Genomic DNA, 15,216 nt, shown 5'->3' with positions numbered 1-15,216 from the left:
TGGGAAATTGAGAACTACGTTAATTTTTGTAATACTCTCGATTTTTTGCATATTGTAATTTTTATTTTGTTATTTGTAATTTTATGGCCCATAATGTCGCTAAGTGAACTTTCACAAACAATTAATATGGTCATTTTTGTGTTTCTTCTATTCTGAACAATATCATTTGCAATAACCGCAAAGTGTAATCATCTATGCACGTTTTATTTTATTTTATTTTTTTTAAAAAATGACTTTAAATTAATATTTTATAATAAATTATGAAGTAGACCAACTGTAATACAACATATTACACCCAGAAACCAGCTAAAAAAAAGTACTAAAACCATTAAAACCGTATAACATTTTTGAGTACTTTTTTGTCGCAATTTTCCCATTTTAAAGTATAACTTTGTCTTGTGTCAAAGAAAAAACAAGTATACCTTTGGCTTATTAGCAAAAACAAAAGTACACCTTTGGCTTTATTCAAAGAAAGATACACAAGAGAGAGTTTAAAATGTGAAATTTTTGGTGGCTTTGATCATTATGGAGGTCAAAAATGTTTTGGAGTCCTTGTACAACTGTGATTTGGTGCTTTTTACGTTGAAAATAAAATCCAAGAGGAGAAACTACTGTCGTTTCAGTGAAGGAAGCAAACATTCATACATCCGTCCAATGCGCGATGTTACGGCGAGCTTATACCCAGTTTGGAGACCAGGCTTTCCCAAGTCAAGAATGTCTTCCTTTAAGCTGTTTGAAATAATACCGCTCATTAGTTCTGCTGTCCAACTCATATTTTTATCCTTCTTTCTTATAATCTAAAAATATGTAAATAAAACAGATTGAAACTAACCATTGCCATTCACCGCTCGCTTTTGCATGTCGCTCCACAGCACGGTATAAGCGATCCAGACTATACAACATCAAACCAAGCATGCATTGTGCATCATTTTCCTGTAATAGCATGACCCATCATGTTTATGCCCTTTCGTTTACACAGTTTCTTAAAATATATAAAACAAAGCTATGCAATTATATTAGATGTTTAAATGAATTGCAATAGGAACACTAAAATTTGGAGCCAAGGCAATCTATCTTCAGTTATTACCCTAGAAAAAAAAATCATAAATTTCACACAATTTCACGACAATCAAAGCAAAAAAAGAGAAAAAAGAGCATCAAAATGTCAAGTAGTATAGCCACCATGAAACAAAGTTAACTTAAACTAAGACAGACCAAGTAATTCCAGCAAGAACCATAAAATCCAAATCAACACAATAATTACACTACATCTGATAAAAATAAATATATAAAGTTTTGCATTATCTATTCTTTGCTGCCCCCTTTTTTAAGGAATTTTTTTTTTAATAATAAATAAATAATTTGGCAAGAAAATGATCGAATCGTTCAGGCTGAGATCACTTTTGCTCATATGAAGAAGCATTTGCATTTGTTAATAGGGGTGAAAAAGATCAAATAAGCAGAGTATTAATATTTGAAAGAAAAGATTAAAAAAAAATGTAAAATTTCGGAATGAAAGTTCAATTTTAGCTTCTCACCAGTCCTTGGTCAAGGAAAGATTGATACATCATAATCCTTTTCTCAACCTCAACAACAAGTAACCTTCTCTGGATGCGAGAAACTCTTCCTCTTCCTTCTGCTCTAGTATCCTGAACAGAAATCAATTACAAGTCTATATAATTGGTCACCAGAAACAATTATAAAATGAAAAAGTTCACATTAAGTTCATTTCAGCTTCCCATTTTCCATATGGTAATTTTCTAAAGTTCACATTTAGGATCCTGGTTACATAGTTAGATCAAAAGCTTGTAAGGATGACTTCAAGAGATTAGTAGTACAGCTTGAAAAAAGCATTCGAGACTAGAATGACAGCAGTAGATAGCGGAGAATATTTGGTGTGATAATAAGGCTTATATATCCTTATCTTATAATTTGGTTCATCACAATTGTCAATACATGTTAAATTTTGATTGTCATTTCATAAAGGAGAATATTTTGTTAAGTGATTCTTAAAGTCTCCTACATTCATACTACTCAACAGGTCGCTGACATTTTTACACAGGTATTGCATATGCCTTAGTTTGAAAGATTGCAAGAGAAGCTTGGATTGTATAGTATATATCATCCAACTTGAGGGGAGTGTTGAATTATTCAAATGAATAAATTAGTCAGGTATAGTTAGAAAATAGGAGTTAGTTGGTTTATTCTCTCAATGTAATCTTATGTGATGTGTACTTTTAAGATTATGCCTAATAAAAGTAAATATTATTTTCAGTATATGTTTTCTTCTTGAAACTAAATGCTTTTAACTGTCCAATTTTCCACACTCTGAAATGGATGCTAGCTGCAAGTGTCAAGAGTAATTGGATAAGTTTTGCATAGTCTGCTACCTGTGTATACCATGCACGCACTAACATCAGCAGAAGAAGAGAAAGAAAGAATGCGGGTAATGCAGCTAATATAGCAAAGTTAATCTCATTTGCCCTGAGAATCTGGTTGAGTTCAAGCATCGCCCTGCATATAACATTCCGTTAAGCAACTAAAAGAAGTGAAAAACTGAGAAATTGAATTCTTTTATTATCTACCAAAGCAAAGTTTGTGAAACTCACGTCTCAATGTCCAGTTTTAACTTCTGAACCTGTAATGCAAAAACAATAATATAAAACAATGTAATACAAATGCACCATACACCACGGTGACCACATATTGAAATCATAATTACCTGGATGAGCAGAGCACGGGCCAGCTCTCCATTAAGGAGGTTCTGAATGGGATGCATAAGTTCCGTTTCATACCTATATACAGAAAGCCACAAAACCTTTCAAGTCAAACTTCTAAAATTCACCAAGTTGTATCATAGCAATATTTTACGTAACTGGCACATGTAAACAACTCATCACTAGCATACAATGGCAGAACATCATTTAAGTTACAAACTGAAACCTACCTGGCCATAACTATTTCCAGCATTTCCTGATCTGATGCATTCTCTGGTAACTTGTTACCTTTTATCTGCTCACTAAAAGCTAATAACATCCTGCAAATAAACAGAGGAATATTTTAAATGGAGATAAACACCCACCAATCATGCTACATTTTACCAAAACGGAATAAGAGACTGTAGAAAATAGTGATTCGAATTGTGTGTTGATTTCATAGAATAATACATATTTATATACAGAGTTAGGAGACTAAATATCTACTAAATATCTACTAAATATCTAACTCTCTTACAGCTAATATACACCTAATATCTAACACTCCCCCTCAAGCTGGAGCATAGATGTTAATCATGCCCAGCTTGTTACAAAGATAATCAACCCGCACCCCATTCAAAGCCTTTGTAAAAATATCTCCTAGTTGTTCTCCGGTCTTCACATATCCTGTGGAGATCAGACCTTGTTGAATTTTCTCACGAACAAAATGACAATCAATCTCAATGTGCTTAGTTCGCTCGTGGAATACGGGATTCGAGGCAATATGAAGAGCAGCTTGATTATCACACCATAATTTTGCTGGAATAGAAGTCTTAAACCCAAATTCAGTCAAAAGCTGATAAATCCATATTACCTCACACACAGACTGGGCCATAGCTCTATATTCGATTCGAAAGACGGATCTAGATACAACATTTTGTTTCTTACTCTTCCAAGAGACCAGATTGCCCCCAACAAATACACAATATCCTGAAGTGGATCGCCTATCTACCTTGGAGCCTGCCCAATCTGCATCAGAAAAACACTCAATCTGGGTATGTCCATGATCCTTGTAAACTATACCTCGTCCTGGTGCTCCTTTTAAATAACATAAAATTTGTTCTAATGCTGCCCAATGATGAATTGTTGGAGAAGACATGAACTGACTGATAACACTAACCGGGAATGCAATATCTGGACGAGTCACAGTTAAATAATTCAACTTTCCAACTAACCTGCGATATTTCTCAGGATCTTCAAATGGTTTCCCATCACGTGTAAGATGCACAGCTGGATTCATTGGAGCATTGCAGGGTTTTGATCCCAATTTCCCTGTCTCAGTTAGCAAATCAAGTACATACTTTCTTTGAGACAGAAGAATACCTTGTTTACTCCGAGTAACTTCAATCCCCAAGAAATACTTGAGCTCCCCTAATTCTTTCGTGTTAAACGGGTGTGAATGAAAGACTTAAGGGATGAGATGCCTTCGCATCACTTCCAAGTAATAACGATGTCATCAACATACACCACTAACAAAATGATACCAACGAGTTGATCTTTTATAAAACACGAGAATGATGCCGACTTACTTTTCAACAAACCAAACTTCTCAACGGCGACTAAATTTACCAAACCAAGCACGAGGGCTTTGTTTCAATCCATATAAAGATTTGCGAAGATGACAAACTCGCCCTAACTCCCCGAGCAACAAACCCGGGAGGTTGCTCCATATATACTTCTTCCTCAAGATCTCCATGAAGAAAAGCATTTTTAATATCAAGCCGATGCAAAGGCCAATGATGAGTAGTTTGCCATGGAAATGAACGGTCGAACGGATGTGAGTTTAGCAACGAGGAGAAAAAGTATCACAATAGTCCACTCCATAGGTTTGAGCATAACCCTTGGCAACAAGACGGGCCTTTAAGCGAGCAACCGTGCCGTACGGATTGAATTTAGTGAACACCCATTTACACCCGATGGCCTGTTTTCCGGAAGGTAAATCAACCAAGACCCAAGTACCATTCGCAACCAAAGCATTCATCTCTTCTATCATTGCAGCAAGCCAACCAGGATGAGACATCGCTTCTCGAACAGTTTTTGGAATAGTGATAGAATCAAGAGAAGCAATAAAAGAACAAGAAGAAGAGGAGAGATGATTATAAGACACAAAAGAAGTAATAGGAAAAGTACATTGGCGTTTACCTTTACGTAGTGCAATAGGAAGATCATCTGAGATTTCCGGATCTGATGACGAAGATGCAGGTGCAGGACATGAAACAGGAGGGGGGCGCCTGGTGTACACTATAGGAGGCCGAGGGAGTGGTGGAGGTGGTAGAGGTGGTGGAGGTGGTGGAGGTGTAGACACTGTGGGGGTGACGACCGAGGCAGGTGAAGGAACTAGAGACCCGCCGTAACATGTAGCAGGCGCATAGGATGTGACAGAATAAACCAACAAATCATCATCCTCCCCCTGACTAGTAGAAGTAGTGGAAGATGAAAAATAAGGTGTATTTTCTACAAAAGTAACATCAATAGAAACAAGATATTTGTTGAGATCAGGACAATAACACCTATACCCTTTCTGAAGACGAGAATAACCAAGAAAGACACACTTTAGTGCCTTAGGGTCTAATTTGGTGACAGATGGACGGACATCGCGAGCAAAACAAACACTACCAAACACTCGCGGAGCAACTGGAAATAATGACTTATTAGGAAAAAGAATTTTAAATGGAATTGCACCATTAAGAACAGAGGATGGCATGCGATCAATAAGAAAGCATGCCGTGGAAACTGCATCGGCCCAAAAAGGTTTAGGGACTTTCATTTGAAACAAGAGAGCACGTGCAGTTTCAAGAAGATGTCTGTTTTTACGTTCTGCAACACCATTCTGAGGTGCCGTATCAACACAAGAAGTTTCATGAAGCATGCCATTAGAGGTCATATAAGATTGAAATTGAGCAGACATGTACTCTTTGGCATTATCACTTCTCAAAGTACGAATAGATACATTAAATTGAGTTTGAATCTCAGCACAAAAAGCACAGAATATAGAAAACAACTCAGAACGATTTTTCATTAAATATAACCAAGTTACACGAGAATAATCATCCACAAAAGTAACAAAATACCTGAATCCAGGTTGAGACAAAATAGGAGAAGGACCCCAAACATCAGAATGAACTAACTCAAAAGGAACACTAGCACGTTTATTGACACGTGGACTCAAACTAACACGATGATGTTTGGCAACCGACATGACTCACAATCTAACGAAGATAAACTACTATATTGGGGACACGGTTCTTGAGCAAAGGAAGGGATGGATGACCTAAACGACAATGAGCCTCAAAAGCGGAAGCAACACTCGAACAAGCAATAGAGGTTGGCGGAAGTGGGTCAAGAACATACAAGCCACCAGATTCATGTCCTTTACCAATAATCTTCTTCGTCACAAGATCCTGAAACAAACAATGATCAGGAAAGAATGAGATGCAACAATTTAGATTACGAGTGAGTTGACTAACGAAAGCAAATTAAAGGACAAATCGAGGGTAAATGTAAGATCGATGACAAAGATAGCATAGGTGTAGGAACAATAGTGCCGGATCCAAGAACGAAGCCGTTGACCCATCGGCTAAGGTGACAACGAAGTGGGACTATGAGACCGAAAAGTGGAAAAGAGACGGAATTACTCCGTCATATGATCCGTGGCACCGAATCAATGACCCATTTTGAGGATTTGGAAAGAAGGCATGCATTAGAGTTACCCGATTCGGCAATCGCGATGTGAGAAGAAGATGAAGACTTAAGTGTTTCACGATACCTTGAGAACTTGGCAAATTCATCGGCGAAATAAGGACCGATTTGTCAGATGCATCACTAGTGCTTGCAATATTGGCAGAGTGTTGTTGTCGATTCTTAAATTGTAACTTCCTACACTCAAACTTGGTGTGGCCTGGTTTCTTACAATAATTGCACATGATGCTCCCGAATTTGGTGTGCGGTTATCGTGGTCCTTGTGAATTACCTCCTTTAAATCCACTTGGAGTAGAGTTTCTTTCGGTGCGGAATGATTACGACTCACCAAGGCGCTATTCGAGGAGTTGAAGAGGTAGTCTCGTGCGAAGAACACGAGTAAACACATCTTGTAAAGAGGAGACATCGAGAACCGAGAGAGAACTTGTGACTTTGCGAGTCAAATTCAGATGAGAGTCCTGCAAGAAAACTCATAATAGCCATCTGTTCTCGTTGGCGCTGTTGAACTTTTACATCAGGACTAAACGGTAATAGCACATTAAGTTCTTCATATGTTTTCTTGAAAGCCATAAAATAATTCATAAGAGACTTATCTTGTTTCTCCGCGCGATAAAAAGCTTTGCAAACATCATATATGCGAGATATGTTGTCTTTGCCAGAATACAAAAACTCCAAGTAACCCATTAGTTCTTTAACCAATTCACAATGATTAATCAAACTAATTACCTCATTATCGATAGAATTTCGAATTTGAAGGAACAAGCGAGCATCCTCACGGAGCCATATTTTCCTTGAATCGTTTGTTTCTTCAGGAGGATCGTCAGTCAAGTGATCATCTTTGTCAATACTCCTCAAATACAGTCGAATCGTCTTACTCCATTCCAAATAATTCGAACCAATCAACTTATGATCCGTGATTTTAGACATCACGGGAACAACATCAGAAACAACAACTGATTTAGAATCTAATCTTATCTCTGCCATAATCTCAAAAACAAACACAAAGGACAGAGAAAAAGAACAAAAGAACACCAAGGAATGAACACCCAAACACGAAGAAGACAAACAAATACCGAATTACAACCTAGAACAGATGCGAGTGGGCTTAGAAGAACCCAGTGAAGAATCGGCAACAGAACGCCGTCGAAGGCGCCGTCACACGCGCCGGCGCGTGAGCCCCACGCGCAGAAGCTTCAGGCGGCGCGTGAGCCCCACGCGCGAGGAATCCGGCGACCGGACTTCGGGGGTTTGTAGATCGGCGGCTGGCGATCCTCCTATGTGGGCGGTGAGAAAAGATGTTCACTCCAAATAGGATTTTCGAAAACAACCCTAAACTCAAACCCTAAATTTTTTTTTTTTTTTTTTTTTCAGAACCCTAATTTCGAATTTCGAATTTTGAATCACAATGGCTCTGATACCATGTAGAAAATAGTGATTCGAATTGTGTGTTGATTTCATAGAATAATACATATTTATATACAGAGTTAGGAGACTAAATATCTACTAAATATCTACTAAATATCTAACTCTCTTACAGCTAATATACACCTAATATCTAACAGAGACAAATAAGAAGCCCAAATGTAACAAAATTACGGATGGAAGATCAATGTTCTTCTGTGAATTCTCTACAAAAGCTAGGGACACATTAGCTTGTCTGAAAACAAAATGCAACAAATACAACAAATGTAAGAATATCAACTGGTCCCCTTCTCAAGGGTGTAATTCTATAGGCAACAAGGATAAAAGGTGGTCACTCATCAATTTAAATATAGAAAGAAAAGCCACAATTCTTGACAACGTATTGAGGTGGGAATCAAAGGGTGGAAGTGCACAAGATTTTTATATGTTTGGTAGAGACACACATAGTTGATGCTAGAAGCCTGGAAAAGGTATAATGGCAGGATCCAGAAAAGGAATAAGATACATTATTCAATTAATTAGGGAATGAATTAGCAAAGTAAACCTGTCAAAAGTTTTTAAATTAATATAGGGCTGAAGAAGCATTGAACTCAAGCTTGGTAAAAACCTAATGTCATCAGGAGACAAAAGGTGATCATTTTGGTACATTGGAGTAAAAAATATCACAATTTTGTCCATGAATTCAGCCTACATAGTTGAAACATGTGCTTCTAAATGTGTAAAACCATCAGACGTCAGTGAAGCTCCCTATATTTTCTAAGGGAAATCCTTCCACCTTTTCCTTCAGGCATAGAATTACGTACCGAAAACACTACACAAATTTGTTAACCAGAAAATAAATATAGAGAACACCAAACTGGGCAAGTTCCCTTACTTATTCTTACTTTTTCTCATTCAAACCAACATAAAATGCTCAATTAATTTGGCACTAACTATACAAAGGTGAACTCCAAAAAATATTAAAGTAGAATATAGAAATAACCTGTGTAGCGAACTAGAAGTCAAATGTACTTCTTCAAGATCCATCATTCCTTTGTGCCTCTTTCTAAACGTCTCAAAAAGCTCATCTCTAATAGACAGAAGCTGAGGAGAAAATGAGTTAATTGATTCATGTTTTATACATATACATATACATATGAAATAAAATATAGATTTGCTTAAATTAGGTACTGAAATTAATTAACACGAGATGGCACTTGCTATAGAAAGGAAAAAACCATAGTCAGCATAATCTCTAGGACCGATATCATCATTCCTTTCATTATTAAATTAAAATAATAGGAGTAACTTTTGAAAATTGGTTATTGATTATATGTTTATAAATTGGGTAGTTCAAGCAGTGATGCTTGTGGTTTGCACTTTTCTGAGTACTACATAGCAAGCGATTGCTATAATTTCTTGATCCTTAAATATTGTAGGGTTTTTAGACAAGGACTCCAATTTAAAAGTTTAAGAGATAACAATAATAAAATTATATGTTTATATGTCCTGGTGACCCTACTCATGATAAAGATTTGAATTAAAACAGCATCTTATGCAAGGAATCGAGATATTGAAACATTTGCATAAGCACATTGTGGTTTGAAAGTTTTAAAAGAAAAAAATTGGAAGAGTGCCAAACTGTTAGACCTTGTTTGGACCTTGGATTTTACCAATACAATTTTATGAGAGAAAATAATAGGGAAAAATTAATGAAAAATGTATTAACTTTTTTTTCTTTTAATATTTTCATTTTTTGAACATATTTATAATTGTTCTTTTTTGATAAATTTCAATCAAACTCATAGCATTGATCCAATTACCAAAACTCTATCATGGGGTTTATTTATAATTGTTCTAAGTATTAAATTATACTAGATTTTGTTCAAAAAAATAAAAATAAAAATTATACTAGACTTAAGTTTTAATTTTTCTAGAAAAAGAATTCTTAATTTATTGATTCAATATTAACATGTTTGGATCAATTTATCAATATTTTGTTAACATCTATTTAAGCTTTAACACCAAATATCATTAGTTGATTGAGAAAACTAGCATTGGGGAAGCAATATATTAGCCAACTAGCATCAAGTAACTAAACAAAAGATAAAGGTGCAGAAAACAAGAAATACATACCGGTTGCTCCACGTGGTCATTAAAAAAGCTGACTGTAGAATCCTTTGCTTCACGTATCCAATTGTTTATGTCAGAACTTCCCATTAGACTACTATGTTTTAGGAGCCACATAGAACAAACAGAGAGGCCAACTGCACCACATGCATAATGAATCCAGTATCGAGTTACTTTTCTTGGTTTCTTATGTTTTTGGACCTGATTAAAATACAAAAGTGTCAACGATAAGGCTTCTAACAATACTGTCTTTAGGTTGAAAGTTCATTGCCTACAATAAAACAAACCATCCAAATCCAAGCGATGGTAGCCATGAAAAGTGCATACACAAATTAGCAACCAGATTCCAGATATATAAATTTATATATTTCTATTTTATTAAAGAAAACACACACAAATACACACTCAGTTTCAATTTTTTTTTAAACATCCAGGATACAGTTGCAGTAAATAACAATCCGGCCACCATCACACTAATACATTAACATACATCCAACTACGTTATGTTGCAATCTTATTTCAGCATGATAAATTGGCATGACAGACACCTAATACACATGATTTAAAATTACCAATAGATGATTTTTATAAGGTACCGATTTTTAAGTTGATACACGAATCAAATCCACAAGCTCTTACAGTGAAAGATATGTAAGACTCCAACTTGTGTAGATTTTGATAAACCAAGTCAATAGCATTCTTGATTTCAAAATCTGTCCATAGTGGTCCTTCTTGATTTACTTCTGCTAGCTTCTCAAACAGTGGTGGAAATGAGTAGGTTTCATCAATCAATAAATCAATCTGCATAATCATAGCATGAAAACAAAACTATAAATGTGAAATGGAACCAATTCCTGATAAATTTGATTAGAGAAAGGTGAACTTTCTACCACAAAGACCATAGTGATAAACCAAGACCTTATCTTCTTATAGTTACCTGGTGCTTTGTATGTATCTGGCTAATCGATGCTTCTAACTTGGAAAATAAAGCATTAATTTTAACCAATAATGATACCAAGGCCTTGTCTGGATCATTTATGAGCTGCTCCCCCAACTGGTCAGCTTCAACATAAAACTACAGAAAAGCAACAATGAATGATATCATTTTCAAAAAAAATTATTAGAGCTTGTAGAAGAATTATGCAACCATGGAGCTGAATAGCAACAAATTTTGGATTCCACATAAAAGATCATGCCTATATTTGTGTACAGGTGCATTTGTGTCTGTGCCAATGCACGTACACTTGAAAATGGAGATTATGAACCAGCCAACTATGTTCCAGTGGATGAAAAGAAAACTATGTATGAATTGAGTGGTGTATGACAAGGCAATGCCTCAATTTGTTAATCGCTGAAGCTAAGGAGGGAGAAAGCAGGCTCTGTTCTTTGGAAAACTGCAGTGATAGAAACTTTCTGGACTATTTGGTTGGAGAGAAATAGCAGAACCTTTGAGGGAAATAGTTTTACAGGTAAAACTTTATGGGGAAAGATTAAATACTGCACTGGGTCGTTTTAGGGGCCTACAGTGTTAAAGACTTGAAAAAATGTAATAGTATCTGACCTATGTAGAGACTAGAGACTGGGATAGTCTGCTGTAAATCCCAACCATGTTGCCTTTGTTTCTGTGGTTTTCCAACCAAATCCCTATCCTTGTACTTTCCGGTTTTTATAAAGTTTTGTTAAAAATATACATAAAAAAATACAAAAGGTCACTCAAATCACACTTATAGGATAGAACCTAATTAGGGCATTCTTCGGATGATACTAAATGCTCTAGATCTATGTATTCATACGCACAGCTAAATGTGTAAGACATACCAGTAACAAAGTTTCTCTCATACACACATCTGAACATTATATCAAAACATTCTTCCTACAAAAATTTCAAAGAGAATTGTGAAATTCAGAAATGAAAGCATGTCAACCCCCCACCAGCATTCTTACTTATACAATTCAATCAAGAATAAGGTTAACCAAACCAGCTAACCTGAGCCAGAAATGTCGCAAGACAACATTGTAAGCTACTTAAGACAGCTATCCTATCAGATATATGAGCAGATGCAGAATGACTTATATGCTGCATGGAAGAACCTTCAGTAACAGATTCACGTATCAATCGAATCGTTCCATCACATAAAGCCCGCGGCCCTCGCTCAAACAGCATAAAATATGCCTTTCGAGCATTTGTTTCCTGAAATTAGACATTATACACAATCGATGAATATATTATCAAAATGCACTTTACACAAATCAAGAAAAAATATATGTATAAAAAATGAAATTAGATTCCAAACGCCTCTTTTCTTATATATGAAAGAAAATTTGCAGTAAAGCTGATTAACTAACCTCAGCCCTAGATTGCCAAAACTGCAAGTTCTTCTGAATGCTATGCAAATTTGAATATATCTGTTCCAAAATATCCTCCAAAACAATGATAACACTAGATGCTTCTGTTTTCACCCTGTATGTTAAAGCATTATAGAATCAACAAAGTAATAGAGAATAAGATAAAAGAGGAAAGACCACCACGTTCTTACAATATATTGGAACAATTGATTCAATGCTTAAACAATCGTAAATATGTCTCATTAACTAACGATCTTCACAAAATAAATCAACACAAAAAAAAAAAAAACATTAAGAAAGAAAAACTAAATGAATATTTAGGACAACATTCATATTAGTATACATAGCCAATGAATGAACGTGTACTTAACTTCAGGTTACTCACGGACACTCAGAAAACAAAAGTGTACATTTTCTTTGTAAAATCAAGTTCATACTTCATATCACTCTAATAAAGCTCATAAAGTCAATGCCTTCGTTAACAAACTTGCGCAGGTTAACCCTCCCCTCCCCTCTTGTAATCAGTAATGAATTAACTCTTGATTTCGCATTTTATTTCTATAGTCTGTATGATTTCATATAATGACATATCACAACCACATTATTATAAGATTATGGCATTTGAGTTTTGATTGTACAAAACTGGAATAAAATGGAACCAAGAGAGCAAATGAAACAAATTTTCCCATATCCCAGAGTTTTTGGTTCAAACTTGTAATGACACAATGAATCAACATTACTAAGTTTTGTCACTTAGAATCCATTTGTGGTATGCTTAAGCGACAATCAATATATTAAATTCATTTAGTTCTGGTAAGAATCTGATACAACTACAATAATCTAACATTCTTAACAACCTCATTGACTAATTTTCTCCCCAACCAAACAAAGAGAGAAGCAGAGATTTATAAGGCAAAATGAGAGAGTAAGAAAAAAAGTGAGCATACAGAGTCGAATCGAAAGCTTTGGTAGGAAATGGAAGAGGAAGACGCGGGCGACGTCTCCTCGATCGGGCGCGAGAAGCTTGGCGGTAAAGGTTGGTAACTTTCCCGAGAAAATTGGAAGCGGGGGAGGTAAGGAAAGTGAGAGCTCGACTACGGACGTAATTAGAGTAAAATGAAAATAGGGTTTTGAAATCGGCGGAGTGATTTTCGGCGGCGGTGGGAGATGGAGGTGAGAGGTCTTCCATTTTCAAACCTCTCAGGTAAAGGTGTCAAATATGAAATGCGCACGCGCCCTCCCGTTCTTGCTTCGTTGATTTTCTTTGTATAAATAGGATTTGTTCTCTTACGAGAACTGAACTAGTAAAATGGAGTTGTTATGTAAAAGAATAAACACAAATTTTGGTTTATTGTTTTTTTTTTTTTTTAAAAAAAAAAAAAGTAATGAGCAAAATGATTGATAATTAAATGTCATGCAGCCTAAATGATTATACATTTTAAAAAATAAATTAATGAGTAAAAATTTAGGTAAATAAGTTGGTTATCTATTTGAAAAGTATGCCAAGCTAATTTATGTGCAGCCATATTAGTCGATCAATGTATATAAATTAGGGATACCTTGTAAAATTAGATAACAACCATATTAGTCGACCAATGTATATAAATTAGGGATACCTTGTAAAATTGGATAACGTACTTGTTACATTCTCTAACAATAATAATGTCTCCTCACAAAAGCAGATACAATTACAAAAGGATCAAAATCAACTCCTTTAACAAATTTTGAGAGAATAACCTATCCAACATTACTTATGTTTCTAGATAAAATGCTTCAAATACTGAAAATTTTCATATTTCACTTCTAAGTTGACAATTAATATTTGTTCTGCTTCTTCTAAATGTTCCAATTAAAAATAAGATATTTCAAACCGCATAAAATACAAAGATAATTAGCACCTAATAAAAATTACTAAAAATTATTTCTAATGAGACCTAAAGTACAAAAAAAAAAAAATTATCTACTAAAATGTTCTTCTCTAACAAAGTAAGCATATAGTTTGAAGTCGCCAAAACTCAGAACGTTCTATTTTAATAACTTAATAACTTTAATAACTCAATAACTTTATTACTCTAATAACATATAATTAAAATAATCTAATTGTTATATTATTTATAATAATATAATATATAGATTAAATATGTGTAATAAACTAATAATACGTAACATATGACAATGTATATTAGTTTTCATCTTTTTGTAACATTTGGGAGTTACTTGTTACTATGAGTAACCTCCACCATCATCGCCAACATTAAGAGTGTAAAAAGATGTTACACATTTTAATTTGAAATTCTTAATGCTATAGGAGTTATGGTGTGTGTAGGAGTTACATTTGAGTCCATAACATCTATGGAGTTATGAGTTTGAATTTCAAATGGTGATGATATCCTAAACACTATATAAAGAGGTCTAAGGTGCTCATTTTGGAGATGAAGTTTTCTATAAAAAAAAAAAGCACTTTGCTAGAAAACCCTAAGGCTTTTGGACAAAGTTGTAATACCTTGTTCAAGTCATGGTGATCTCCACTAATCTACACTCAAGGTTGTGAATGAGTATATATATATTTCTTCATATTATATATATGTGTGTTATATAATATTGTGTAATCTATCTTCTCTTCTACCTTTCAGATATATGTGTAATATATATACTGTATATATATGTATTGTAACATATATTTAATCAATCTCTTATTCTAATCTTTGTATTATTTTACAATAGAGTTGTAATGTATCTTGATTTTTCTTCCATTGTAATAATATCTCTAACACTAATAACCACAAATACGGATGAGCATAAAATCTAGAAAACCGAAAAAATCGTTCAAATCGACTGGCAGAACACCTCTAGAATCGAAACCGGTAAAACCAAAAATTGAAAA

At 34.8% G+C, this 15,216-nt stretch overlaps 1 protein-coding gene across 1 annotated transcript; it reads right to left on the bottom strand.

Moving 5' to 3' along the window:
- Nucleotides 1–300: 300 nt before the first annotated feature.
- LOC115720830 (protein DGS1, mitochondrial) lies at nt 301–13,630 on the bottom strand. Its single transcript, XM_030650010.2, has 14 exons — nt 13,280–13,630; nt 12,333–12,447; nt 11,974–12,177; nt 10,924–11,061; nt 10,626–10,787; nt 9,993–10,187; nt 8,860–8,960; nt 2,948–3,037; nt 2,723–2,795; nt 2,610–2,638; nt 2,391–2,514; nt 1,539–1,649; nt 833–933; nt 301–729 (listed from the first exon to the last, which is right to left on the bottom strand). The coding sequence occupies exons 1-14, from the start codon at nt 13,519–13,521 to the stop codon at nt 609–611; spliced, it is 1,806 nt and encodes a 601-aa protein (XP_030505870.2). The 5' UTR covers nt 13,522–13,630; the 3' UTR covers nt 301–608.
- Between the last annotated feature and the right edge of the window lie 1,586 nt (nt 13,631–15,216).

This window comes from Cannabis sativa, chromosome 2, assembly GCF_029168945.1.
Source record: "Cannabis sativa cultivar Pink pepper isolate KNU-18-1 chromosome 2, ASM2916894v1, whole genome shotgun sequence".
In the NCBI taxonomy this organism is placed as follows: Eukaryota; Viridiplantae; Streptophyta; class Magnoliopsida; order Rosales; family Cannabaceae; genus Cannabis; species Cannabis sativa.
The sequence above is the reverse complement of the archived record's forward strand: the minus strand, read 5'-3'. Positions and strand labels throughout refer to the sequence as shown.